Below are 26,956 nucleotides of genomic sequence, written 5' to 3'. Positions count from 1 at the left end.
TCAGGTATCAGATAACGGGGCGGTCATAGTAAACAAGCTGGCTGAGTGCATCAGCGCACAGAGACTATCATGGACATTTGCAGAGCTTTTTTCAGATGTTATAGTAATAAAATAATGACTTTGATCGCAATATTGAGGAGTTTGGTGATAAAACGAGTGATCCGGAGATGATTGATCGGTATGTACGACTATTATTTTTATTATTATTTATTTCTTACATAGATGAAAGCGATAGCGAAAGAAAGGGTGTGGCGGGGCTACAGAAGCCTAGTGAGTGCTTTGTTGATATGCAGGGCCATTTAAACCTGTTTGACTGTGGAAAAAAATACATTTTAAACAGCGCGTCTAAAATTAACTGCGCGTGTGTGAAAATAAATTGGACCTGACGCGCCTGACGCGCACTTAATAAATGGACTGCAAAGGGTTAAACAGGTATAATGAGGAGGGGTCATAAATGACATGATAAAAAGGGTGTGTTTTGGAATCTACAAAACTGAAGTGAATGCATTGTCTGGGGCTCAGTTCTATCAATCTCACTGCAGCCCAGAGTGACGCGACTCATTACAATTGTCTATTCTACACTGTACCAATAAACATATAATTGACAAAACTAATATTGTTTGTTTATCAGTTTCATTATTTCTTACAATATTATGAAAGATGTGGTTTGTTTTTTCTTCTTCTTTGGTGTAACTGTTTTTTCTGAGTTCTAGAATGTTTTTATTCTAACAGGCAAAGAAAAAAAGAAAATTAATGAATCTTTGGTAGAAAAAAAGGTGTAAATAGCGTGCCTGTCAGTGGTTAAAGCCTGGTTTCCATACGCACAAAGAAATGTGCACACTAAAATTAAAGCCCTTTAGTAAATACCATGTGAATACAGCTCATCTCATTATTCTGAGCTGGATGCTCATTTAAATATATCAGCATGCATTACCATACAAATCACATATTCATTCTGATTACAATAGTAAATTAAGTGCGTGCCATCATACGCTAAGTATCGCATGCAATAATGAATACAATTGCAATAGTAAACATGGAAATCATTAACGTGCACACTAATTGCAATTATTGTGCACCACGAAGTTTAGTACCCTTTCGTAAATGAGGCCCTAGGTGTGTTACTATGCTTTTCTTGGAAGGGTTAAATGCCATTAGTAAGACCAACATTACCTTGCTGATGCTGATCCTGAGTTTGTTGCGGTTGAAGTCGGTGTCTTCCCACACCTCCCCTTCATTTGGCAGCTGGCCCTCTACCTGCCTTCCAGGCAGGACAGGAGGGGCGTTTTCCTGGTCACTTAGGTGTTCATCCTGCAGAACATCATCTGTGTTTTCTCTCTGTAAATCACCGGGCACTGGAGTGACATTGACAACCCTAAACAAAGGGGGGGAAAAAGGCTGCATTTCTAGTTGTTGTAAATTTACATGGCGGCCTGCCAAAATACAGAGACAAATACCATTGACAACGTGTGTAGTTAGCAAGTTACAGCGATCCATAAATAATAATAACATACAAGAAGGCACCCACAGTTAACGAAAACAAAGCATCTCTGGAGGGCAAAAAGTAAGGGAAATGGAGCGATGTGTAATCAAATGATTTGTAAACAGGAAGTTAAATGGATATGTGAAAACGTTCCCTGAAATAGAAATGTAACCATTACTGAATGGATATTTACCACCTAAAGACCCAAAATCTGAATAATAAATCAAAGCTGCTCGCAGAGCCTGTGACGCAGTCATGGCTCGCCACCAAGGGCACAAAATGACAGCGCTCACAGACCACAGCATCATTTTTCTTTCAAGCCTGCTCAATCATAGACACAGCGACCATGAAGGTTAATGGTTAGAAATACCAAAGCTGTCACAAGGCAATATTGCAGACCATGATACAATGCTACAAGGCTCGCAAAGGCCACCTTGCGCGTTACCATGAGGAACCCAGTACAAATAGATAGGGCTATAAAACTGAGGGAGAACTCACCTCTATGTTTATGTTGAAAGGGTCGAGCTCGAGGCTGCCCTTAACAGTCTTGTTCCAAACCCAGGGTTTTGTGGATCCACACTGCTGCATCGCAAATGTCCCTGACAGATGCGCTCTAGAATAAAGCCCACAAAGTTGCCATGCTCCTGGCAGAATGGGGAGTGAGCTTCTCTGGAGGGGGCAAGTTGGCTCGTTCATATGTAATCTTAACCATATCTGTAATCCATCTTGATAGCCTCTGTTTAGAAAGAGTTTTCCCATGGGACTTAACCCCATAACAGATAAAAAAAACTGCTCAGACTGCCTCCAACTTTGAGTTTTGTCCACATAATACGCTAGTGCCCGCTCTCTATCAGACTGGAAAGGAGGCGGATGAAGAGCCTCAAGTTCCACCGTCTGGTTGATGTGGAATGCTGAGATGGTTTTCGGCAAAAAAGCAGGTTTAGTGCGAAGTGTGACTTTAGCCCTGACCTCTGCAAAAATTAAGCAGGCTTTTGCAATCGAAAAAGCTTGCATCTCACCCACCCGCTTAGCTGATGTATTCGCAAGCAAGAAAGTCGCTTTCATAGATAAATAGTGCAGCTCCGCTGAATGCAAGGGCTCAAAGGGGGGCTTTGTAAGCGCTTCAAGCACCACATTAACCCTTTGCGGTCCATTTATTAATCGCGCGTCAGGCACGCCAGGTCTATTTTATTTTCACACGCGCAGTTAATTTTATACGCGCTGTTTAAAAGTATTTTTTTTCACAGTCAAACGGGTTTAACCCTTTGCGGTCCATTGTCGGACTGGGTCCGACATTGCAATTATTCCTCACAGGTCCTTTGTCGGACTGGGTCCGACATCATTATAGCAACGCAATAAACGGGTGTTTAGTCGTTTTTTCTCCGGAAAAAGCCGAGAAAACCATTCAATTGCCGAGTGGTAGCGACAGGAGCCGAGACAAGTCGGAAAAAAAAAAAAAAAAAAAAAAAAAAGGCGTATTTCATGAATAGTCATACATGGTATCAGGTATCAGATAATGGGCGTCCATAATAAACAAGCTGGCTAAGTGCGTCAGCGCACTGAGACTATCATGGATATTTGCAGAGCTTTTTTCACATGTTATAGTAATAAAATAATGACTTTGATCGCATTATTGAGGAGTTTGGTGATAAAACGAGTGATCTGGAGATGATCGATCGGTATGTACGACTATTATTATTATTATTATTTATTTCTTACACAGCTGAACGCTATAGCAAACAAAAGGCTGGGGAGGGGCTGGAGATGCCTAGTGTGTGCTTTGTTGATATGCAGGGCCATTTAAACCCGTTTGACTGTGAAAAAAAATACTTTTAAACAGCGCGTATAAAATTAACTGCGCGTGTGAAAATTAATTATTCCTGGCGTGCCTGACGCGCGATTAATAAATGGACCGCAAAGGGTTAAATGGCCCTGCATATCAACAAAGCACACACTAGGCATCTCCAACCCCGCCCCAGCCTTTTGTTTGCTATAGCTTTCAGCTATGTAAGAAATAAATAATAATAATAATAATAATAATAGTCGTACATACCGATCGATCATCTCCAGATCACTCGTTTTATCACCAAACTCCTCAATAATGCGATCCAAGTCATTATTTTATTACTATAACATTTGAAAAAAGCTCTGCAAATGTCCATGATAGTCTCAGTGCGCTGACCCACTTAGCCAGCTTGTTTACTATGGACGCCCATTATCTGATACCTGATACCATGTATGACTATTCATGAAATACGCCTTTTTTTTTTTTTCCGACTTGTCTCGGCTCCTGTCGCTACCACTCGGCAATTGAATGGTTTTCTCGGCTTTTTCCGGAGAAAAAACGACTAAACACCCGTTTATTGCGTTGCTATAATGATGTCGGACCCAGTCCGACAAAGGACCTGTGAGGAATAATTGCAATGTCGGACCCAGTCCAACAATGGACCGCAAAGGGTTAAGCCTCCAGCGAGGGACAGTGTCCTTCATAGGGGCCGAAGTCGCCGAGCTCCTTTCAAACATTGGGGAGACTGAATAAATTTTAATATGACAAGCCGAAATGGCTACCAAATAGACCTTCAATGTAGAGGGGGATTTCCCCTCATCAAATAGGTCCTGTAAAAATTGTAGTATAACTGCCATGGGACAGATTGTAGGGTCAAACCCCTTAGGCACCACTTGTACCCATACTGGTAACGCGTGGACTGTGCTCTGGCATTCTGTAAGGTGTCAATGACTCTATTAGAAAGCCCCAGACGGCTCAAATGGTGGAGTTCCGGGGCATGTTCGATGTGTCGGTATGCCACAATGTTCTCCACCCTTGACTGAGCAGGTCGCGGCGTTTCGGCAAGCTCCATGGCTGGCCTTTCAGGAGCTGTATTAGGGTTGATAACCACAGTCTCCTGGGCCAATAAGGGGCTACTAATAGCACCCTGGCCCGGGCCTGCCTGATCTCCAAGCACAGCGGGAGCATGGCGAGTGGTGGAAAAGCATACAGAAGCTGCCTCGGCCACTGGTGTGCCAAGGCATCTACTGTCAGTGGGTCCCCGACTCCTGTTATTGAGAACCAAAGGGGATAATGGGTCAGTTCTTGGGAGGCTAACAGGTTCACCTATGCTCTTCTGAACCATTGCCAAATGAGGCTCACCACTTCTGGGTGAAGCCTCCATTTTGAGGCACTGGGGACTCCCCTTGAAAGGAGGTCCGCTGACCAATTTGTCAGCCCGGGCAGATGTACTACCTGTAGTAAGAGGAGGTAATGGTGTGCCTACAGCAACAGCCTGTGGGCTACCTGATGGAGGCTGGGGGACTTGAGGCCGCCCTGGTGGTTTATGTAAGCTATCACAGTAGCATTGTCTGTCCGGACAAGCACATGTCCCTGTGATAGCGTTCTGGTAAACTTGCCTCAGGTAGCCGAGGAGAACACAGACGAGACTGAGATAGAGATTGACGTTGATACGCCGACACAGGCGCACGGGATTTAATCAATAAACATAAACAAAAAGTAAACAATATTGTCATGTGACGCTACCAGCGATGGTAGCGCACAGAGGATGATACACGACTGTACAAACACTCAAAAATAAAAACACAATACAACAAACTATAAATCAAAGGTGCCGTGAAAACGGCAGGCCTTGCAGCAGCCCCGATCACAGTGATCTCTATGTTTTTATACTAACGCTCTGCCGAGACACGCCCACCTGCCTGCTGGAACAGCTCATTGCTTTCAGCTGCTGCTCCACGCAGACAGGTAATCATCCACGGCGGAGCGCCACATCAGTTAAACAATTAATGAAATCAATTTACAACAAATAATGCAAAAATATACAATAAAACTACATATTTCCCCATGTGTAGGGCTTCCGCCCTGCCACAGTCCCCCATGAACCGTCTGTAAAAAATTATGCAAGGCTAGAAACCCTGCCTGCAGTTCCAAAATACTTATATGGAGACCCTGCCACAGGGGTCTCCATACTCCTTACGCTCCCCTGCCGATCCAAACGGCACCCCAGCCGAGGCTGGACGCATTTCTGGTGATAACCTCCCTTCTGGTAACTCTGCTCAGCACTACGCCTAAGCGTAGGTGAGCAGGCTGTGTCCACCAGGATTGTGCCAAGACATTGTCAGCAGATGGCTGTGGTTCAATGTGGGTTGAAAAACCCTGCTGTTGAACCAGCCTTGGAGAGGGCGCATGTGCAGAAGACCCAAGGGGAGGGTCTGGGAAGCTGCTGCCATCAAGCCCAGAAGCTGCTGAAACGTCACTACTGTGAGCTTTCTGTTGAGCTGAAAAGCTTCAGACAAGCGGCCATTCTCTGCACTCTATCTTCTGACAGAGTGGACAGCATGGTCCTTGAATCGAGACGCACTCCTAAATAGAAGGCTGTCTGTGAAGGTGTGAGCTAGCTCTTTGCATAGTTCACTGACAAACCGGCCGAAGTAGATGGTCTGTGACGAGTTTCGTGTGAGACCCTGCTTGCGCTGGAGATTGAGCACAAATGAGCCAATCACCCAGGTAATTGAGCTCACTGATTCCCCTGAGTCTCAATGGGGCCAGAATAGCCTCCATGCACTTTGAAAAAGCACGGGGGGGGGTAAAGAGAGGCCGAATGGCAAAACCCGAAACTCGTATGCTGTCCCTTGAAAAGCGAACCTGAGCTACCTCCTGTGCCCTGATTTTAGCAGGATGTGAAAATAAGCATCTTTTAAGTCCACCGTAGTGAACCAGTCGCCTGGCCTTATTGACTGCAACAGCTGCTGCATAGTTAACATTTTGAACCTCCATGGACTCAGATACGGATTGACCTGCCTGAGGCCGAGGACTGGTCTGTGGCCAGCATCCAGTTTGAGCACCAGGAAGTACCTGGAGTAAAACCCTTCGTCCAAGTGAAGAGGATGAACTGTACAAATAGCCAGTTTCTGCAGCAGGGCTGTCACCTCCTGAGGCAAAACCAATGCGTCTCGCGGATCCGTAACTAACGTTGTAGTCATACCCCAAAATGGAGGAGGACCGTGTCTGAATTGCAGAGACTAGCCGGTCTGTACAGTATTGAGCACCCAGGTGTCCCAGGTGCATTGACGCCAGTACTCTAGGTGACTCCCTGAAAAGGGGCTCTGGGCAGAGCCCAGGAAGGGAGCCTTGTCCAGGTGGAATGGACAAAGAGCGCTCTACAGAGTTACATGACACTCGCTTCTCCAATGTACGCTTAGAGAAACGCGCACAAAACTCACAGGAGTTGCGGTTGGCGAGTGCCTCCTTAGCATGCTCTGGATCCAGAAAGGCAGCGCATCTGCAATGCCTGTCCTCCATGGGGCGACCCGTCTTGCATACATCACAAGAATGAAACCCCGGCATGATGTAATCACAGTAGTGTGCAATGGAAACGACAGTCAGCTGTAATACGTAAAGGAAACTGTTCAACAATGCATGCAGCAATGTTGCTATGGAACCAGCAATGCGTCAACAGTGGTAAATGACTATAACCAGATCAGCTGATAGATCAGGGATGGTACTGTCTAGCCTTGGTTAAAAATACCTGCATTGTGCCTAAATATTACAGGACTGTATAGCAGGGGTCGGCAAATGGCGGCCCGTGGGCCAATGGTGGCCCATTTGAGGTTTGGTGGCAGCCCCTCTGAGTTTCTTTATCAATGTATTACATTTAAAAAAAACATTAATTAGATCCGCCGCCTCTGCATTTGCGCAGCCAGTATCTGTGTTGTTGTTGCCGGAGTGGTTCTCACACGGCACACAGTCTGTCAATGGTTGCCAGGCAACAGTTCCAAGGCACGCAGCCAACGTCACTTGGAAGTAAGTAATCAATGCTTATGCAGTAACCATATGCGAAGTGCTGAGCCACCGGAATGACCGAGATGAAGTTGGCCAAATTAAATAAATTGTTTGTTTTAATTTGTTAAGAGAAATGTTTTTTTTTTTTCCCTTGCTGGGAGCAATAACCACATGTAATGTTAAATGTAAATAGATTAAACCTGCATTTGTGTGTTATGGCTGCTTTTGGTGGGAATCCACGTACCTTCAAAATACTATTTGTGCACTTACTTTTCGTTGGAGTTTTTTTTTTCTTTGAGAAAGACATTAGTAATAGGCAGCTAGTAAATGTAAATGAAACTCATTTAAATATCTTTTCTGTTGTACAGATTAGTGTTAAGCACTGTTTGAATTCTGTGTGGTTTAATATTGTTGACTGAAAAGACGATAGCAGCGGTATAGCGGTAACGTCTTTGTTCAAAGATTTTGTTTTAATAAATACAGTATAATTGTACTCCATGCTTTGCCCAGTGTGTTTCTGTAAGTTCGTTGGTATTGTGTAGGTATTACAACCTGATAATTGAGTTAAAAATTGTTCAGTTTTGTCGGTGCGGCCCACAAGCCGTTTTGTGGTTGCCACAGCAGCCCCCTGGTTACGTTGAGGTTGCCGACCCCAGCTGTATAGAATGCTTTAACAACACCCACACTGTATTATATTACAATGCATGGCACACACAGTGTCAATGGCACGGCATACGGTGCGGTGCACAATGCACGGTACACAGTGCACAGGGCACAGTACATCTGTTACGGTATGGTGCACGGTACACACGGTACTGTGCAACCGGTATGGTATGGTGCAACAGACAAGTATGCACGGTATAGCGCACAATGCATGGTACACACGGTTCGGTGCAAACAGTACGGTACGATATGGTGCGCAGAGAACGGTACCCCTAGTATGGTACGGTGCACGCTGTGCACGGCACGGTACGGTCGGCAATGCACGGTATACATGGTACAAATCAAACGGTACGGTACTGTGCAATGCTACACACAGTAAAGTGTAAACAGTACTGTATGGTGCCCATTGCACACTATACACGGTACATTGCAACGGTAAGGTACGGTACGGTGCACGGTACAAAGTACGGTGCAGAGTACAGTACACTAACGTTACAGTGACCTTGTTCACTAAGAACGGTGGTAGATCAATGACCTGCAGTTACTGAGGCAATATGCAGGGATGCCAACCTGAATAGCTTCTGGCTTAACACAACACAGCCCTAAGACTGGAGGCAGCCTGCTGTCAAGCCATGACAGCCTTCGCAATGGCACTGCAAGCAGAGACCAGAGCGGCAACAAAACACTGCGGGAAGGACTGCGAGCAGTCAGACCCAAAACAGAGCTGAGCTGGCTTTGCGCGGGGCACAAGGCCGCTGAGGGTCTAAAGAAACAACCACAGCTGAGTGCAGAAACGTGAAGTAAATTTTACTAAAACATGTGACAACAAATCACAATAAGTGTTAAAACACAAGCAAAAAGTCAGATATCACACTTTGTTCACTTATCTGTTCGTAGATCTCTCTCTCCAAGCGGTAAAAGGAAAAATGATGACGATACTTGTGTCAGTGGTCGTTTATGCCCTTGGGGGCGGGTACGACTACGTCACAAGCACTACGTGCAGCTTTGATAGATCTATTCAGGTTAGACGGTATTAAAGGATAAATACCCATGAGGTAATGGTTTCATTTCGTACATGTTCAATAAAACGGCTTCCGGTCAAGGTTGAACAAGGTGCACTGTCACATTCATGCTGAAACGTAGCTGCAGTTCACTTCAGTATCCAGTGCGTTGTTACTACTGAACAAGCTGCTTAAAGATGCCGAAAACAATAAAAATCATCCCAAGATGTCCACTCTACACACACCACAAAATGCAGTACTGGAAGAAGAACTAGCAGTTGGATGTGCTGTTCTTCACTTGTTTTGCAACAGTGAAAACCAGTCAGCTTTGTAAACATTTACTATACAGCAGCAATAATACACAATGGATTCCTTACCTATACTACATATGGTACTTGATATACTACATGCATAGTTTTATCAGAACCAGACTAGTGTTTCTGAAGATTTTACCCTCAACAGCTTAACTAATCAGCTTATAAAAAAAAAGTAGGGCAGCATGACATACATAAACAGAATGTGGAATAACTTAAATTAATATATGTTCAATCATTGTAAAAATCATATTTGAATAAAGAAACAAGTATCCTCCAGTATACTCCAGTATCCACAAGACTTGTTGTACTAGCTACTGTACTGTACATCCCGCTGAGACAACATACTGTTGTCACGAATGCAGCAAAAGCGAACGCAAACCCCCTGAGCAGAACAAAAAAATTCTGCCAAAAGCTGTCTCCAACATAAATGCATTTCAATCATGAAATTAAATCATGTCTAACTACTTATAATTTACTATGCAATAAAGTAATGTGTTGGGTAATGCAAAACCCAAATTGGGGGAAAACAAAAGGTATCTGCAATCCAGTTCCTTTGGAATTATAATTTGCTTACCCGACCATGGCTGCCGTCTGCCTTGTGTTGTGCTGCGGTGGGGTAGAGGTGCTGGTTGATAATAATGAATCAGTTCCTCCTTTCTCCCAGTCGAATGGTTCATTTTCAGTTATAGTTCGTTCTTTCATGCTGTTCTCAAACACTGACATTAAAAGCTGAAAATACAGGTAAAGGTAAAATATGTTTATAAAATATGAGAGGTATTTGCCGTTTTTGTTTGCGTGTGCCTGTGACTGGGAGACCATGTTGCTGGTTCTTGGGAGTGAATGTGTGCCTTTAGAGAAGCAGCTGGGATGAGCAACAGGAGACACGTTGCTAAGCAGCTAATTGAGCAGGTGGGCTCGCCCGGCGCGGACCTAAAATCGGGAGGTTCGGATTGGCTGGGGGGCTTGCCCTGGGAGGCTGAATGGAGCTCAAAAAGCGCCTCTGCTACAGCTCGAAGCTACTGCACGGCCATAGCCATACAGAAGGACGCTGAGCGAATGTTTGTTGTGTTTTGTGCTGTGTTGCAGACTCATATCAACCCAGGAGCTGGAGCTACGAAGCCAGCACTAACCCCGGGAGCATCAACCCCTGCACACAACCACAACCCAGAAAAACGTCTGCTCTGCAGGATTAACTACTACGGAACCTTGGAACTGCAAGACGGTGCTCGTGAAGGAAATGCCTAGTTTAGGCCGTATGAAGAGGCAGGAGTCGTTGTGAGAAGGCAGGGACTCTGGGTGCCCACGATTAGGTTAGTTTAGGGGATGTTGATCCCAAACAGTGTACAGAGAGGGCCTAAATGTGTCTAATCCTTGCTCATTTTCAAACACAAACAAAATTCCAACAAGTATTGTTACTTCCACTACTGTATATCATCTTCCAATAAACACAGCTTTAACATATATAGGGCTCATTTCATAAAAGTACTTGTCTCAGTACATTGAATTTAATTTAAAACTATTAAAAGTCATCAATATTGTTAAAGTGATTTGTGTTGAAGGACTACTTTTGCTACTGTAACAGGACAGAGACTGCACCGAACCAATGACCATGCACACCACAAGCGTGTAAACCACAACTCAAAGGAGCTAAGGTTACTTGCAGGAGTAGTATAGAGATTTTAAACATCCCACCATCAGAATTCAGAATCCGCAAAGGTATTGCATCCGCAAAGTCATTGCATTACAGTGTTCAAGAATCCCTCCCCTTTGTATGACATCACCAACCATAAGGGTTCCCTGTTGATATGTGGATTTAAATGAGTAGTGTTTTTACCTGGTAGTCTGGTTTGGTGAAATAATCAAGGCTTGATACATGATCCAAGAAGATATGAAACTCTGAAGGCATGTGTTTTAGCAGCACTCTGTGATCATATCTCTCCTTGATCTGACCCACTTGCTCCTATTAAAGCACATAGACAATTTGAAAAAAAAAAAAAGTTTTATTGAACCATTACAAATTTAGCATATGTATTTTTATTCTCTGTATGTTAATCATTATTATTGTTTTAATTTTTTTTAAATCAATGACTTTATTTGTAGCAGATGTACCAACCTTATCTTTAATTTTGCGCCAAGGAAGCTGTCCAACTGCAAATTCAACCAACATGTAAAATAAGGACCACAGGTCATCGTGTCGACCCATTTCCTGTAAAATATTACAGAACAAAAATAATTATGTTTTGTCATGTATGTGAAAATAGACACCATTTGCCAACTCATACTGGACTAGAAGGACTAGAAGGGGGAAAATTATTTCACTTCTCTTTCTGTGTCCACACAGGGACAAATCATAATGTATGGGACCAAATTATCTAAAGGTTAAACTACCACAGACATAAGTTGAATATGTACTGAATGAGATGGAAAGTTGAAAACAATTGAAGTGGCTTGAAAAATGCTCAACAAACCTTTAAAAAAAAAAAAAACCATGCACCCTTTGACAAATGGACTTGTGTTATAAAGTATAAAGATTGAATGTTATATACAAGGTGTGCAGTACTCAGGTAATAATAGTGTCTCTATAGTATATTGCTAGGATTGTATACAATAGGTATGTGTTATAGAAGAGGTGCACATTATACAAGGGATGTAACCCAAGGCTGCTAAGTCTTGCGCATTATATTGGATCCCTTTCATCCCACACAGAAGAAATACAAAACAAAATGGTACTCACTTTGTTTTTATGTGCATTTACTGCAGCATAACGAACAGTTCCCCGAAATCCTGCAACATTTCTAGGCTAAAAACAATAAAAAAAATAAATAAATATATTTTATATATATATATATATATATATATATATATATATATATATATATATATATATTACAAATGAATAACAATCATTATTGTTTAAAGTATAAACATTTTACATTTAAAAAAGTTGTAAGATTAATTGAATAAAAAAAACATGATATTAAAACTAAAAAACAACACAAAAACCCAAAGCCAGGGATCTCATCAGGACACTTACAAATGACATGCTAACACCTAAATGACAATTGTTCTGTATCCGTCTTTTTACTTCTATAGATGCCTTACAGTTCAATCTCTTGTTTTATTTTAGGACCTTGAGATGGGATTAATAAAATGAACAATGCCCTGACAGTCCTTACACAATCATTTGAAGATACATATATTGGCACTATGAAAAAAATTATTAAATGTCACTATAGCGAAGAGAATACTGGTTGATGAAACATATGGACAAGAGACACTGGGCTTCAATTTCTCAATAGAATGATTTTGTAGAAAGGAAATATACCCTATTCAGAGTTACCAAAACAGCAATATACTCATATGTGCTATTAACAATTTTGAGTAAAAAAAACAACAACAAAGAAAGCTGAGAAACTGGTCCCTTGCATTTAAATCACAGTTTTCTCTCTGAGTTTCCTGAGCCTTTATTTATGCTGTAAATCTGGGCAGAACAAGTAGATGCTGAAGACCAATTGGAATGCAATCCTACCGATTAAAAAAAAAGGTCCCAAGTCAGATGTCATTGTTATTTTTATTTCCTAAACTGTCCCCTGGCCTCTACGTACTCCTTTGAGACATATCTAAGTCCCACTTCATAGTAGTATGACTATATGACATTAACAATAATATAATTATGTATAATACCTTGTAAACACTTTGTATTGCCAATATTTGTTTGACAGGCAAAGAAATTTCCAGACGAGATCCCTGTCTAGTATTCTGACACAGAAAGCTTGGTGACAGCACACTCACAACTTTACGGCACTGTGATGGTAACAAGCAGCTGATGGAGTAACACTTCAAACATTTGCTTGTAAATAAAAGGCCAAAAGGAACTGTAAAACAAAACAAAAGGAAAATCAACATAATATGACAGAACATAAAAAACAGCAAACGATACAAAAAATGAAATCAATGAGTAAAAAAAAAACTTTTTTTTTTTTTTTTTTAATATGGTGACTTAAGTTCTATATTTAAAATAATTGGTAATGATGATGAATCCCTGAAGTGTTTGTGAAAACTGAATAGACTTTAAGATTCCATAGATGCATGAGCTACTTTTTCCCTGTCATGATTTGTTACAACTGTGCTGCCAGCAAATCTCCAATTGTTCAGTGTCCAGGAAAAATTCGGTAATCAAAATGTGAATTTATGTTGGTGTCTCAGATCAGTAAAAAAAAAAAAAAAAAAAAAAAAGAAACCCAATACGTGGGAAGGGAGTGTCATATTACTTTTAAATTAAATGTTTAGTTTTAATTACATGCTTTTATTTGAATTACCCATATATATATATATATATATATATATATATATATATATATATATATATATATATATATATATATATATAATTTAAATTACACAATTTGCACTACAGTTGTATGTAAACACACAGGACCGTGTTCATAAAGCATTAGTGCTCTTATAAGCGTATGCCGTACATTTCTGATACTGCAGCTCACTGTTGCAAGAGGCGCTCTGATTCCATGCACTTTTTGTCATTCCTCTAATCAATCAATCAATCAATCAATATTTATTTATTTTATATAGCGCCTTTCAGAGTGGACCACCATCACAAAGCGCTTAATGAGTTTGCTGTAAACGCACTGTTTTTGCCAGTTCTTAACAATACATTCATCTGCATACTTCACATAGCAACAAGCAGTACACAGTTAGCTACTAACTCTGCCAAGAAAAATGCAGATCAAGTTCAAAGATTGAAACACACTATGGGGCACTCAGATTTTGTTCAACTAAATATGTTTGAAAAATATCTAGTTTAAAATAAACTCCCCTCTGAAATTAATAGTAGAGCTAGATTTGCACGTTTAATGCGACACCTCTCTACCTTTGTGGGAGTGATTAAAAGCCGGACCAGGACAAAACTACCCATATAGGGCATTAAAACGGTCGGATCGTCAGAAATCCAACACCAAAAGATTACTCCCTTCCCATACACTACATACCAACAGGAATTATCATTATAAGATTTTGTGTTTTTTTTTTTTTATTAACAATACTATGGTCACTTCACCGAGCTCTTGTTTCCTGGTGCTGAAGAAGTTCCCCGTGAAGGCCGGTTACACTCGTTCGCTGGACTGTCGCTCGACTGAAAAACCAGCGACAGCATCGTCCGATCAACACACTGTCATCGTCCATCAACGCACTAAAACCCACAGTGACGCTGTAATTCCACTTGACCCGAGAAGTATTTGAACAGAAATGGAAGATGAAGCGCATCAGTTAGTTTTTACTTCTGCTTTACCTTTAAGAAGGAAAAGACAATGTACTAAACGTACTTATATGATCTGCTTCATCAGTACAATTTGTACAAAAACCTGCAGCTCGTAAAACCCGAAATGGCTCAAATTGCTATGGCTCAATACAGGGTTATAATTTTTTTTTGTATAGAAAGTGAATGTACTAGTTTTTTTAAGGTTTGGTTAAAGGTACAGACCTAACTGGAAAAATAATTACCAACTGATAATATATATAGGCCTAGGTATCGTGGTATGGATATCTGACAATATTTTAAATTAGTAAAGGCATTTCAGCAAAGGAAGTTAAGAAAAGATTTAAAAGTCTGCGGGATGTACATGCCACACATAAATAAATACACAGTAAAAAAGAAGGGCTCTGCAGCTGATGGGCAACCATACATGACATATAGCAAGTGAGTATTGATTCTTAAGTAAGTCTTCTGCTTAATTGATGCGGTTCGAGTGGAATCATGTTTTTTTGTTTGTATTACATAGATCGATGTGAATCACACTCATGACACTGAAACTATAGAGAACACTATGAGAAAAATACGTCTAGCTTGGAGGGAAAAAAAGGAAAACAGAAACTGAAGCTGACAGGGAGTTACTAAACATATTAAAAGAATCATCAGAGGCTTTAAAAAAGAAAATCTTACCACCTGAGCACTTTGTGGGCTCAGTGTGTTGCAATGCAGCTGGATAAGATGCCATCATATCAAAGAGCATTGGCCAGGGTGAAAATTGAGAGCTTTCTGCTTGAGGTTGAATTTCCCGGTTTGAGGTTTCCTATTTCTCAGGGAACTTCTTCACACCCCACTAACCATTCATCACACCATGGTGTACTTCACGCCTTGTCACCTTGTGAGCAGAATCACTATAATTCAATGAAAGGTTTCACTGAAGAAACACATACTCTGTACCATTTATAATGTTTTACAATAAAAAGAAAGTCAGTTAATTTAAATCATTTTAATAGAAGAAAATTTAACAAAATCTCAGAATTCTAGTATTTTGATCCAAATATTAGCTTCAATATTTTGAGTTATTTTGTTTTTAAATAATAATCTTATATATTGTATTTTAATATTTAATATATTTTTTAATGTATTCCCTAGTTATTTTTTTCTTTCTTAAATGCCATTAAATAAAACAAACAATCGTAAGTGCACTAACTGAAAAATGTAATAACTATATACAATTAAACCGTATGTGTTTAGAACACAGGCATATATGTTAGAGCTACACCTTGACGTTCACTGATGAGATCCGTCGCGAAGGTGATGTAGCTGCCAGGTACTTGCCCATCAGGAGAACAGAAATATTCTTTATAACTTTGTCGAACAGATGCAGCATCATCACTAAATGTGTTGGCTCCAATTCGTGTACCATTTTTGATGCACGACCCATCCAATTTGTTTCGCTAACGTCCCTCCACAACATTTCCACCTGCATCTTCACTGTCTACAGCATTTGGGGGGCAGTACGTTTTCTGTTGTGGAGGCAAATACAGTCTACTTGCCGCAGGTAGTTGTGAAGACAGAGACATGTCTTCACAATATACATTACTTTATTCACCTTTGTGTGAATGGGCTTCCTAAATACCCGCTACCTTGTGGTTAGCATTCCAAAGGCATTTTCAATTACTCTCTTCGCCCTTGAAAGCCTATAATTGAATAATCTGTCGTCTTATGGAAGGCCACAGCCAGGAAAGGGTCTCAGTAAATTGAAACTATATAGAAGATCTTAGGGGAAATGCTTCATCCGTAACAAACACATAAGGCACTTAACACTAGTGGCACGCAGATTACTTGCACTGCGTAAATCAAGATCACCAGCTTCCATTTTCTGTCCAAAAGCAGATCTGGTAAATACGCCTCTGCAACTTTGTCATCCTGGACTTCGGATGTCAACCAAAGTAAAACAATATTGAGCAATGCAGACTGCCAACAATACAATGCTATGTGTTGCTTTATAATTAAAATAGGCTGAACTGGCATTATAACAACATGCTTCCCATTTATGGCTGCAACACAGCTTGGAAAGTTCCAGACTTCTTCAAAGAGAAACACTATCTGTCTCCATATGCACAGCCGGGGAACGTGTATAACCTGGGGCTGCAATACATCCCATAAAGCAGAACACGTTCCTCAATAATCAAGCCAATCTGAGTCTCCTGATGCCAGATACCTGAAACAAATAAACTGTGGGAACTGAAACCAACTACACTGTGGAGGAAACAATCTTATCGATTAGATATTCAAATTTACTCAGAATTGAATAAAATTAACAAAGTATGCAAAAAACGTTTTGCAGTTAAATTAACGGCAGTAATATGCCAATTGTGTGAAAGATTTTGTTTTTGACATTTAGAAGTCAACTATTTAAGTTAAAATTTATATTTAAGTTACCACGGCACTTCCCAGTGAAATTAAAATGACCGTCTAGTCTGTAGCATCAAGATGCAAAATAGGAAACAATATGCCTAAACTGTAACAAATCTTTTATTTGATATCATCTGATCCGTTAACAATGTAGCTGTTTTACAGCAGGTGCTATAATGGATCACCTTGTCAAACCCAGTTGACTGTTGCTTCTTGCATTTCAGACATGGATTTCAGACATTATCATAGCAGCAGTTTTCAGATCACTTTACCGTTGTTTCGTTGTTTTAGCTTAATTAAAAAACTTATGGTAAAACAGTGAATGTTTTCTTGGATGAAGAAACCAAATAATATTATGTATTCCTCAAATGTTGTACTTGTTTGTGGTTAGGTATTGTGCATGTGTAGGAAAACGTTATTTAAAAGGTCTCTGAGCCCTCTAAACTAAATATTCATTATTATTATTATTATCAGATTTTAGCATTTTTACATTATAGGAAAATATTAGAAAATAATAATTGGAAAATATATATATTCTTATCACCTGAAAGGAGCCTATTTACTTGATAGTCAACGTCAACCTTTGGTACTCGATTGGCTGGTTTATGATATAGATTAGGTGCCACTATTGAAAGCAGTTGTTCAAAAACTTCAAACGGCATTCTTAAGTATCAAGTGAAAAACTTGATGCCACCCAATTTCATTTCTTGGACAAGCCTGTGGTATTCGCCAAACTGTTATTGTTTGAGGTGGATTTCTCGCATATAAGCAAGTTTAGTACGTTGTCTTCTCCTTCTCCTGTGGGTTTATAGTACGTCGATGGACGATGACAGTGTGTTGATCGGGCGATGCTGTCGCCGGTTTTTCAGTCGAAAAGTCCAGCGAATGAGTGTAAACCGGCCTTCACAGGGAGCTCTTCTTTAGCACCAGGAATCAGAGCTTGGTGAAGTGACCATTAGTATTGTTTTTGTTAATAAAAGAAAAAAAAACGCAACATCTTATAATGATAATTCCTGTTGGTATGTAATGTATGGGAAGGGAGTAATCATTTGGTGTAGGATTTCTGAAGATTCGACCAGTTTTAATGCCCAGTCTGTGTAGTTTTGTCTTGGTCCGGCTTTTACCCACTCCCTCCCTTTGTTATTCTCCCACACGGTTTCAGATAACACTAAATGCGACTTCTGGTTGAATGTATTAGTTTTCTCAGGCTTCAGATAGTATTAAATGCGATTGATTGTTGAACATATTTGTTTTTTCAATGTTGTATTTAGTATTTCATGAAAAAGTGTTTAAATTAAGCTTCATAGTGACCATTTTGTTATTGCATAAAATACCATGAATATATTTGAAAAGGGCTTGTAAATTGCTACGGTACAAGTAGTATTTGATATGTTGCCGAATTCAGAACACAAGCTCATTGAATTTAACAATTAGTATGAGTTTAAAGATCGTACTTTTCATATCACATACTGTAGCTTTTCTCAATTACTTTTTTCAATGCTGTTTTATTATTGCTAATAAAAACAGCATTGAAAAGTATTATTATTTCGCTGCGTTTTAAGATTGCCCAATGGATTTTATATTAAGATGAGGTAATGTAATCAAAACTCTATCTCAGCTATTTCTAATCATTTAATATTAAAAAAAAACACATTTAAATAACTATTAAACGTTTTTCTTAAATAGGCCTGTCATGTTATTGTTTTTATTCAGACTTGCAAAATATGTCACAACAATCAGTCATGTCTACACAGCTGTGTAAATCCATACATATAATCAAACTTTAACGAAATTAAATAAACTTTGACTTAATGTGAAATATAGCTGATGTATTTTATGTTATATTTTTAAAAAATATGCATCCCACCAAATATTACAGATAACACTATGTAGATTCCAACATTTGCAAACCTTAAGTCAATAAGAAACAATGGAGACGATTAGGATCCAAGTCCAGTTACATCCAGACTTACTTTGGGAGAAAATCCCAGCAAGTTTGTAAATAAATCCACCCCAAAAAATAAAATAAAGAACCAGCATTAGTCTTTTAGTGTCCCACAATCCACTGCACAAGAAAGGGTTAACTGATCAAAAGGTATCTGACAAAAAAAAAACAGGATCATCTGCTTGCAAACATCAGCAAAAGGCTCAGCTATGTGATTAAATTCAGCAGGTGTTTTTTTCTTGTTTCCAGAAATGGTCAGTATGATTTACTACTAAATGCCTATTTAGTACTATTGCATTGCAAGTTTATTTTTTATTACGTACACATTTAAGAAATTGTACATACTTGTGTTACATTATGCATTTTATTTACAGCTGACTTATACCATATACAACTGTATACAAATGATATACCATGAAATATATATATATTAATTTAGCATATCTTACCAAACCACATTTTCCTAATGTTACTGCTATGATGCAATGGGCATCAATTGTACTAGGGTATTATTAGCAAAACATCATGTAATTTGTTTATTTATATGTCACTGGTTACAGTAGTTCCTATACGGTCTCATTGATTAAATACCGTGTTCCACTACCAGCAGCTCTCACTCGCTTTTCAGAAAGCCTGTATATTTCAGTATTATAAAAATTTTAGTGGCGTCACCTACTGCTTTAAACTCAGCTGTGCTCTGGCAACATATACGTGGGCACGGAACTACGCGCACTTCATTGATAGTGTGCTTCGATACATTCCGTGCACCCCTCTTCATCCTCCTCAATAATATGCAAATGGTTGTGCGTTATACTAAAACAACTACAGTACTTCTCAATAACTTTAAAACCTGGAAGATGAAATGGTTAGTTAACACTATTATTTCTAAATTAAATATTATATAATCATCTAGTTTCAAAGAACCTGTTTCTTGGACTGCATTACCTAAAATACCATGAGTCAGTTCAAGATTAGTATTAACTGAGGTCTGGGAAACTAGCCGGCCTTGTTTTACCATTACCACACAACAAAATTAAAATACCAAATATTCAGACAAGTTATCCGGTAAATTCCTATCTCAGAGAAACTGGAGAGGAACAGGAAATTAAAGACATTCCTGCCAATGACTTTCAAAATTTAATCATTCAACAACACCCACAATTTGTGTTTTTTTTAGGCACTTTTAACACATCTGTCTGTATGAAGAGTTACAATCATGCTTCACCATCAGGAGCACCAACCAAGCGAGCGACACAAATCTTCGACTGACAGCGACCAAAAAAAAAAAAAAAGCATACCCCATTGAAACACATTTTCCTTAAAAATACATTATTTTTTGCAGTTCATTATCTACCCAGTTTAATTCACCGTTCCTGAATTATCAAAAAGAAAATTATATTTAAGATTTTTTAATATTGACTTAATGTACGTTATTATTCATTAAATGCACTTGCAATTTGAACTTTAACACCCGTTTATTGTCTTTTTTTATTACAGATACTAATATCCATGTATTATAGAATAATAGATGGGTTTCAGTGAGTTACTGGAAAATAATTCCATCTCGGGTTTCTGTGACAGTTTATGAACTACTCGACCTAACAGTCTCGTAGTTTATGACATCACATAAACCCTAGATGGAATTATTTTCCTGTAACTCACTGAAGCCCATCTATTATTCTATATATGTGTGCTAGGCTGAACACAGGATTTTCATGTTCGGATATTTGCTCATAATTGAAATATTTGTTCGGATATTCATTAGTTTTCAAAAAGTAATGAAAGCCATTATATTGCTCAGAATGCAGGCAGAGTCAGCATAGCAGCAGGGGCAGGGGGGCATGGCCCGTGTGTCTGCCTTTATTTTACAGCAAGACCTTACAATATGTAACACGTTAAAATAGAAAAATATCCCAGGAGTAAAGAATAAGTTGTGTAGGCCTTACTTTACCCCTGTGAATTAACTTCAGAACAAAGGATGCCAAATAGCAGTTCAAGTTAAACGTTGTTTTGTTTATTCCCGAAATAAATACATAAAGTTGACATTGCATTTTATCTATTTTTTACTTTTTTTCATTCCATGCCGTTTCTTCACAGTTAACAGTGGCCATAGACACGTTTGAGGTTGACATGAGGCTTACTTGTGTCTTTTTGTAGCTGAACAAGCAAACAAAAACTGAAATTTATCTTTAAACACTTCAAATAAAACAAACGTGGACTCTGACTCGCTCTAAAGCAGCACAATGCGTTTTTTTACCCAGAGATCATAATGCGTGCATGTGCATAATCTGGTTTGTTTATTTTTTGTTGTCTAGAACTTTTAAATAGAGGCTGAAGAGCTGCTGTTTCGATCCTGTTTTTTTTATATATATAAATCTCACATATCACACGAAGCTCTTTTTCATTTGCCATTTCTGAAACTGTTGCGCAACTTCTGGTGAGGCGGTAAATAAGTGCAAGGTATTTTTGTCATTTCTAGCAAATACGAACATCTAATTTTTGTATCCGAATACATGTAAAAAAATATTTGTTTGAATATTCAGATATTTGTCCCAGCACTTTCTCTCTCTCTCTCTCTCTCTCTCTCTCTCTCTCTCTCGCTCTCCGTCTATATATATATATATATATATATATATATATATATATATATATATATATATATACACAGTGCCTTGCATAAGTATTCACCCCCCTTGGACTTTTCCACATTTTGTAGTGTTACAACCTGGAATTAAAATGGATTTAATTAGAATTTTTTGTCACTGATCTACAGAAAAATAGTCCATAATGTCGAAGTGGGGAAAAAAATCTACATATTTTTCAAAATTATTTACAAATAAAAAACTGAAAAGTCTTGATTGCATAAGTATTCACCCCCTTTGCTGTGACACCCCTAAATAAGCTCTGGTGCAACCAATTGCCTTCAGAAGTCACATAATTAGTTGAATGGAGTCCACCTGTGTGCAATTAAAGTGTTACATGATCTCAGATTAAATACACCTGTTTCTGGAAGGCCCCAGAGTTTGTTAGAGAGCATATCTAAACAAACAGCATCATGAAGACCAAGGGGCTATCAAAACAAGTCCGGGATAAAGTTCTGGAGAAGCACCAATCAGGGTTAGGTTATAAAAAAAATATCCCAAACTTTGAACATCCCCTGGAGCACCGTTAAATCCATTATTAAAAAATGGAAAGAATATGGCACAACCGCGACTCTGCCTAGAGAAGGCCGTCCACCAAAACTCAGTGACCAGGTAAGGAGGGCATTAGTCAGAGAAGCAACCAAGAGGCCAATGGTAACTCTGAAGGAGCTGGAGAGATCCACAGCTGAGATGGGAGAAACCGTCCATGGGACAACTATAACCCGGACGCTCCACAAAGCTGGGCTTTATGGAAGAGTGGCGAGAAGAAAGCCATTGCTGAAAAAAACCCATATCAAATCCCGTTTGGATTTTGCCAAAAGGCATGTGGGAGACACAGCAAACGTAGGAAAAGGTTCTCTGGTCTGATGAGACCAAAATTGAACTTTTTGGCCTTAGCGCAAAACGCTATGTGTGGCGCAAAGCCAACACTGCTCATCACCCTGAGAACACCATCCCCACGGTGAAGCATGGTGGTGGCAGCATCATGTTATGGGGATGCTTTTCATCAGCAGAGACTGGGAAACTGGTCAGGATTGAGGGCAGGATGGATGGAGTCAAATACAGGGAAATTCTAGAGGAAAACCTGTTTCAGTCATCAAGAGACCTGAGACTGGGGCGGAGGTTCACCTTCCAGCAGGACAATGACCCTAAAAATGACACACTGGAGTGGTTTAAAAACAAGAACCTGAATGTCTTAGAATGGCCCAGTCAAAGCCCAGACCTCAATCCGATTGAGAATCTGTGGCAAGACTTGAAAATTGCTGTTCACCAACGGTCCCCATCCAACCTGACAGAGCTTGAGTAATTTTGCCAAGAAGAATGGGCAAAAATTGCAGGATCCAGATGTGCAAAGCTGGTAGAGACTTACCCCAAAAGACTCACAGCTGTAATTGCTGCCAAAGGTGCTTCTACCAAGTATTGACTCAGGGGGGTGAATACTTATGCAACCAACAAATGTCTTTTTTTTTTTGTTTAATTAACTTTTGTGTCACAATAAAAAATATTTTGCACCTTCAAAGGGTTAAGTATGTTGTGTAAATCAAATGGTAAAAATCCCAATTAAATCCATTTTAATTCCAGGTTGTAACACTACAAAATGTGGAAAAGTCCAAGGGGGGTGAATACTTATGCAAGGCACTGTATATATATATATATATTATAGAGAGAGAGAGAGAGAGAGAGAGAGAGAGAGAGAGAGAGAGAGAGAGAGAGAGAGAGAGAGAGATTCAGTACATTCACTGTACATGCTAAAAATTTCTTATCCTTAGCTGCCTCACATGTATTAGTAAATTACAGCTTGATATCTATCCAATGAGAAAGCATAGTTCATTCCTAACATTAACTCTAAATCATTGTCTTTCAGCGTCATTTATAGTTTTGGCTGAAGGTCATTTTCAGTAAAAGGTATGTATGGCACTTGCTCACAGTTTACTATTGCTTCTAAAAACTGCTGCAGTGCAGGTTGAATCATGAGTGACTTGAATTCTTAATCACTAAGGAGTGGCTGAGTCATCTAAACAATGCTGCTCAAGCAGTGCTTTAGTACATCACCCACTGACGCATGCAGACCAATAAAATATGAATCTCACGCAGCAGCACTCTAAAGTAAATTTGAAAGGAAGGTCATTAAGATACTGGCACGAATGCTTTATGCTCTAAAAATATATCTGGACTGCAGCCATGTTATGTTTCAGTGACTCCCACCTAGGGGGCTTATAAAATAATTAGCATTTTTACTTCTGCTTGTGGAATAAAAACCACCCTTCAGTGTTGTCAAAGGATGATATGGCAAGAGTTTAAAGCAATGCGACAATGAAAGTGTTTTCCAAACAAGATCTTTAGTAAGGTAAAATCAAGGAATACAGCTGTATACCAAATTGTACTGTCTCTATGCAGCTGTAATGTCAAAGGTCATATGACCTCAATATGGCAGCCACATCATATCAAAGGTCAATGTGTCACCAACACATTAACCATGCTGGGTTTATACTGTATAACCCTGTACATTTGAAATCACTACTTCAAATGGTTTCTGAGATGCAGGACTTTGATACTATGGCGACGACCTTGAGAATCACAGAATACAATTGTGTACAGAGTATGAAGGCAATATCTTGAAGGACAGTTATGGATCTTCTATTACAATAATTATAAAAAAAATTCCATCAGACTAATGCATCTCGTTAACAGCAGCAATTAACTCAAACAGCACATACCATTTAAATGATGGGACTGACAATTTTGGATTTGGGAAAATGTTTCACTATATCCTAGAACAGAATTGCCTGTTCTAGGATCGCATTGACAGTGTTATGGCATGTGTTTTTAATTTGTCGTTCCAACATAGATAGATATACAATTTCATTATAATTCCACAAGTGATCATTTTCAGTAAGCATAATCAAAATGGAATGCATGTATTTAATAATGTACTCTTGCAGCAGTGCCTAGCACTGAAGAATATCATTAATGTAATTTTGATCTCGCTAATGGCATAAATAGACTATTCAAAAATAAACTGTGAAATATGATTTTTTTTTCAAATTCTGAGAAAAAAGACCCTCATAACCTTGTGGTTCCACATGAGTTTTTCCTTCACTCAGTGCTCATGAACCCATGAAGTAGCTCTTTGTAGACCAGTCTATAAAGATAAGCGATCATGCTAAATGCAATTCAAAACAGTTTCAATGGCTTGCATAACAGTTTCTTTCAGCTGGTTGTTTGTCAGCTTTGTGAATTACAGTTTAAGATCAAAAGGGATAAAAGAGAGTATAATGCATTCTGACACTTTTGTGAATCAATCCCTTTCCAAAGCAACAATAGCTATCAAAATCAGCTTTAAGCAGCCTTAAGGAAACTTCCCTCCTTCATTTTTTGTTTCATAAATTAGATCATTTCAAAAATGTATTTTCTTACAGATGTCAAAACTGAGGCACATTTAAGAATGCATTATATTGTAAGAAAATTCAACTTAATAGAATAAAACACAGAAACTTGCAGAGTTACTTACAGGTCTTACTTCTCCATTGGTGTTAGTGTACTGTCGTGCAAGTCCAAAATCTAACATGAAACATTTCCTATACGTTGAAGGGAGTCGTCCCATGGCAAAATTAGACTGGAAGAAAAATACATGTTTTACAATAAATAAACAAATGAATAAATAAAAAGCACAAAGAAAGTTTTGCAATGTACCGCCAGTTTCAAAATTCATACCTGGCTTGCCGTTTAGGGAATTTCATTTGACTGAATTTAGAACGGTAAAACGCTATAATCCCAACACCCACACACTCTTTACATTTAGGGCTTTCGCCCTGCCATAGTTACATTTCTATTTCAGGGAACATGGGTTATGATAGTAACCCAATATTCCCTTTCAAGTACAAAATGTAACCATTACCGAATGGGTCAATATACCCAAGCCATCGCAATGGCAAGATTGCCAAAAGACCAGAATACTACAGCTAAGCAAAAAGGCTGCCCTGTGAGTTACCATTCGGAACCCTGGTAATTATCTAGGGTGAAAAAACTGAGGGCGAAACTCACCTCTATGCCCGTGTTGTAAAGGTCGACTGGGAAGCCGCCCTTAACACTCTAGTTCCAAAACCATGGTTTTGAGGATCCATGACATTCAGCCTGTAGAACCTAGTGAAGGTATGGGGAGTAGTCCACACCGCTGTATTGCATCTGTCTTTGACAGATGCACCCTGAAATAAAGCCCACGGAGTTGCCATGCCCCCGGTGAAATGGGCAGTGAGCTTTTCTGCAGGGGGCAAGTTGGCCAGCTCATAGGCAGCCCTGACCATGTCTGCTGTCCACTTGGACAACAGTTGCTTAGTCAGGGCTTGACCATGAGACTTCGCCCCATAGCAGACTAAATATTGTTGAGATTGCCTCTAACTTTTCGTCCTGTCAACATAGTACTCCAGGGCCCGAAATGGGTAGAGCGTATGGAACTTTCGCTCTCTGTCAGACTCGAAAGGAGGTGGATGGAAAGCCTCTATTTCCACAGACTGGTTGAGATCGTCAATCACAATGTTGGACAGACCCAGACTGCTCAAATGCAGCCGTTCAGGGGCCAGACCCAGTGCTGCAGGCTTGATGGGTCGGGATGCCAGAACCTCTCCCAGATGAGGCTCACCACCTTGGTGTGAAGCTTCCACTCTGAGTTGCTGGGGACTGCCCTTGAGAGGAGGTCTGCAGCCCAGTTCGTCACCCTGGGCAGATGCACTGCCCGCAGTCAGAGGAGGTTCTCATGCACCCACAGCAAAAGCTTGCAGGCCACACAATGGAGACTGGGCGACTGGAGGCCACCCTGGTGGTTAATGTATGCCACCATTGTTGTGTTGTTTGTACGGACAACCACAAGTCTGCCTTGAACCGCCTGCAAAAAATTATGTTTCCACCAAGAGAGTACCTTTAGACAGTGGTGAGACACTGTAAATAGGTGGTCGTGGCTCAGAGTGGGCTGAAAAACCCTGCTGTTGAACCAGGCTTGCAGCGGGCACATGCGTAGGAGACCCAATGGAAGGGTATGGGTAGCTGCTGCCATGAAGCCCAAAAGTTTCTGGAACGTTACTACCGTGAGCGCTCTGTTGAGCTGAAAGAGCTCTAAACAGGCAGCTATTGTCTGCACTCTGCCGTCCAACAGAGTGGCCAGCATAGACCCGGAGTCCAAGCACACTCCGAGATAGGAGGCTGTCTGGGAAGGCGTGAGCTGGCTCTTCACATGATTCACCGTAAGGCTCAACCGTTGAAGGTGGCCGGTGACAAGTTCCACATGGGCCTGTGCTGGAGACTGGGCACAAATTAGCCATTTGTCCATATAATTGAGTACTCTGATGCCTTTGAACTCAAAGGGGCCAAGATAGCTTCCATGGAGAGCTAGGGAGAGACCAAATGGGAAGACATGGAACTGTTCCCTGAAAAGCGAAC

General features: G+C 39.9%; 1 protein-coding gene across 4 annotated transcripts in view; it reads right to left on the bottom strand.

Moving 5' to 3' along the window:
- LOC117411313 (tau-tubulin kinase 1-like) overlaps positions 1–26,956 on the bottom strand; it is a 97,769-nt gene that overhangs the window by 31,630 nt on the left and 39,183 nt on the right. For all 4 annotated transcript variants that reach the window (XM_034018627.3, XM_034018628.3, XM_034018626.3 and 1 more), the window contains 6 exons: positions 25,035–25,139; positions 11,990–12,055; positions 11,369–11,461; positions 11,090–11,215; positions 9,830–9,984; positions 1,174–1,375 (listed from right to left, as the gene is read on the bottom strand). In XM_034018627.3, the coding sequence (XP_033874518.1) occupies positions 1,174–1,375; positions 9,830–9,984; positions 11,090–11,215; positions 11,369–11,461; positions 11,990–12,055; positions 25,035–25,139 (747 nt within the window). The remainder of the gene's footprint in view (positions 1–1,173; positions 1,376–9,829; positions 9,985–11,089; positions 11,216–11,368; positions 11,462–11,989; positions 12,056–25,034; positions 25,140–26,956) is intronic.

Source organism: Acipenser ruthenus, chromosome 6 (genome assembly GCF_902713425.1).
Source record: "Acipenser ruthenus chromosome 6, fAciRut3.2 maternal haplotype, whole genome shotgun sequence".
Taxonomy (NCBI): domain Eukaryota; kingdom Metazoa; phylum Chordata; class Actinopteri; order Acipenseriformes; family Acipenseridae; genus Acipenser; species Acipenser ruthenus.
The sequence above is the reverse complement of the archived record's forward strand: the minus strand, read 5'-3'. Positions and strand labels throughout refer to the sequence as shown.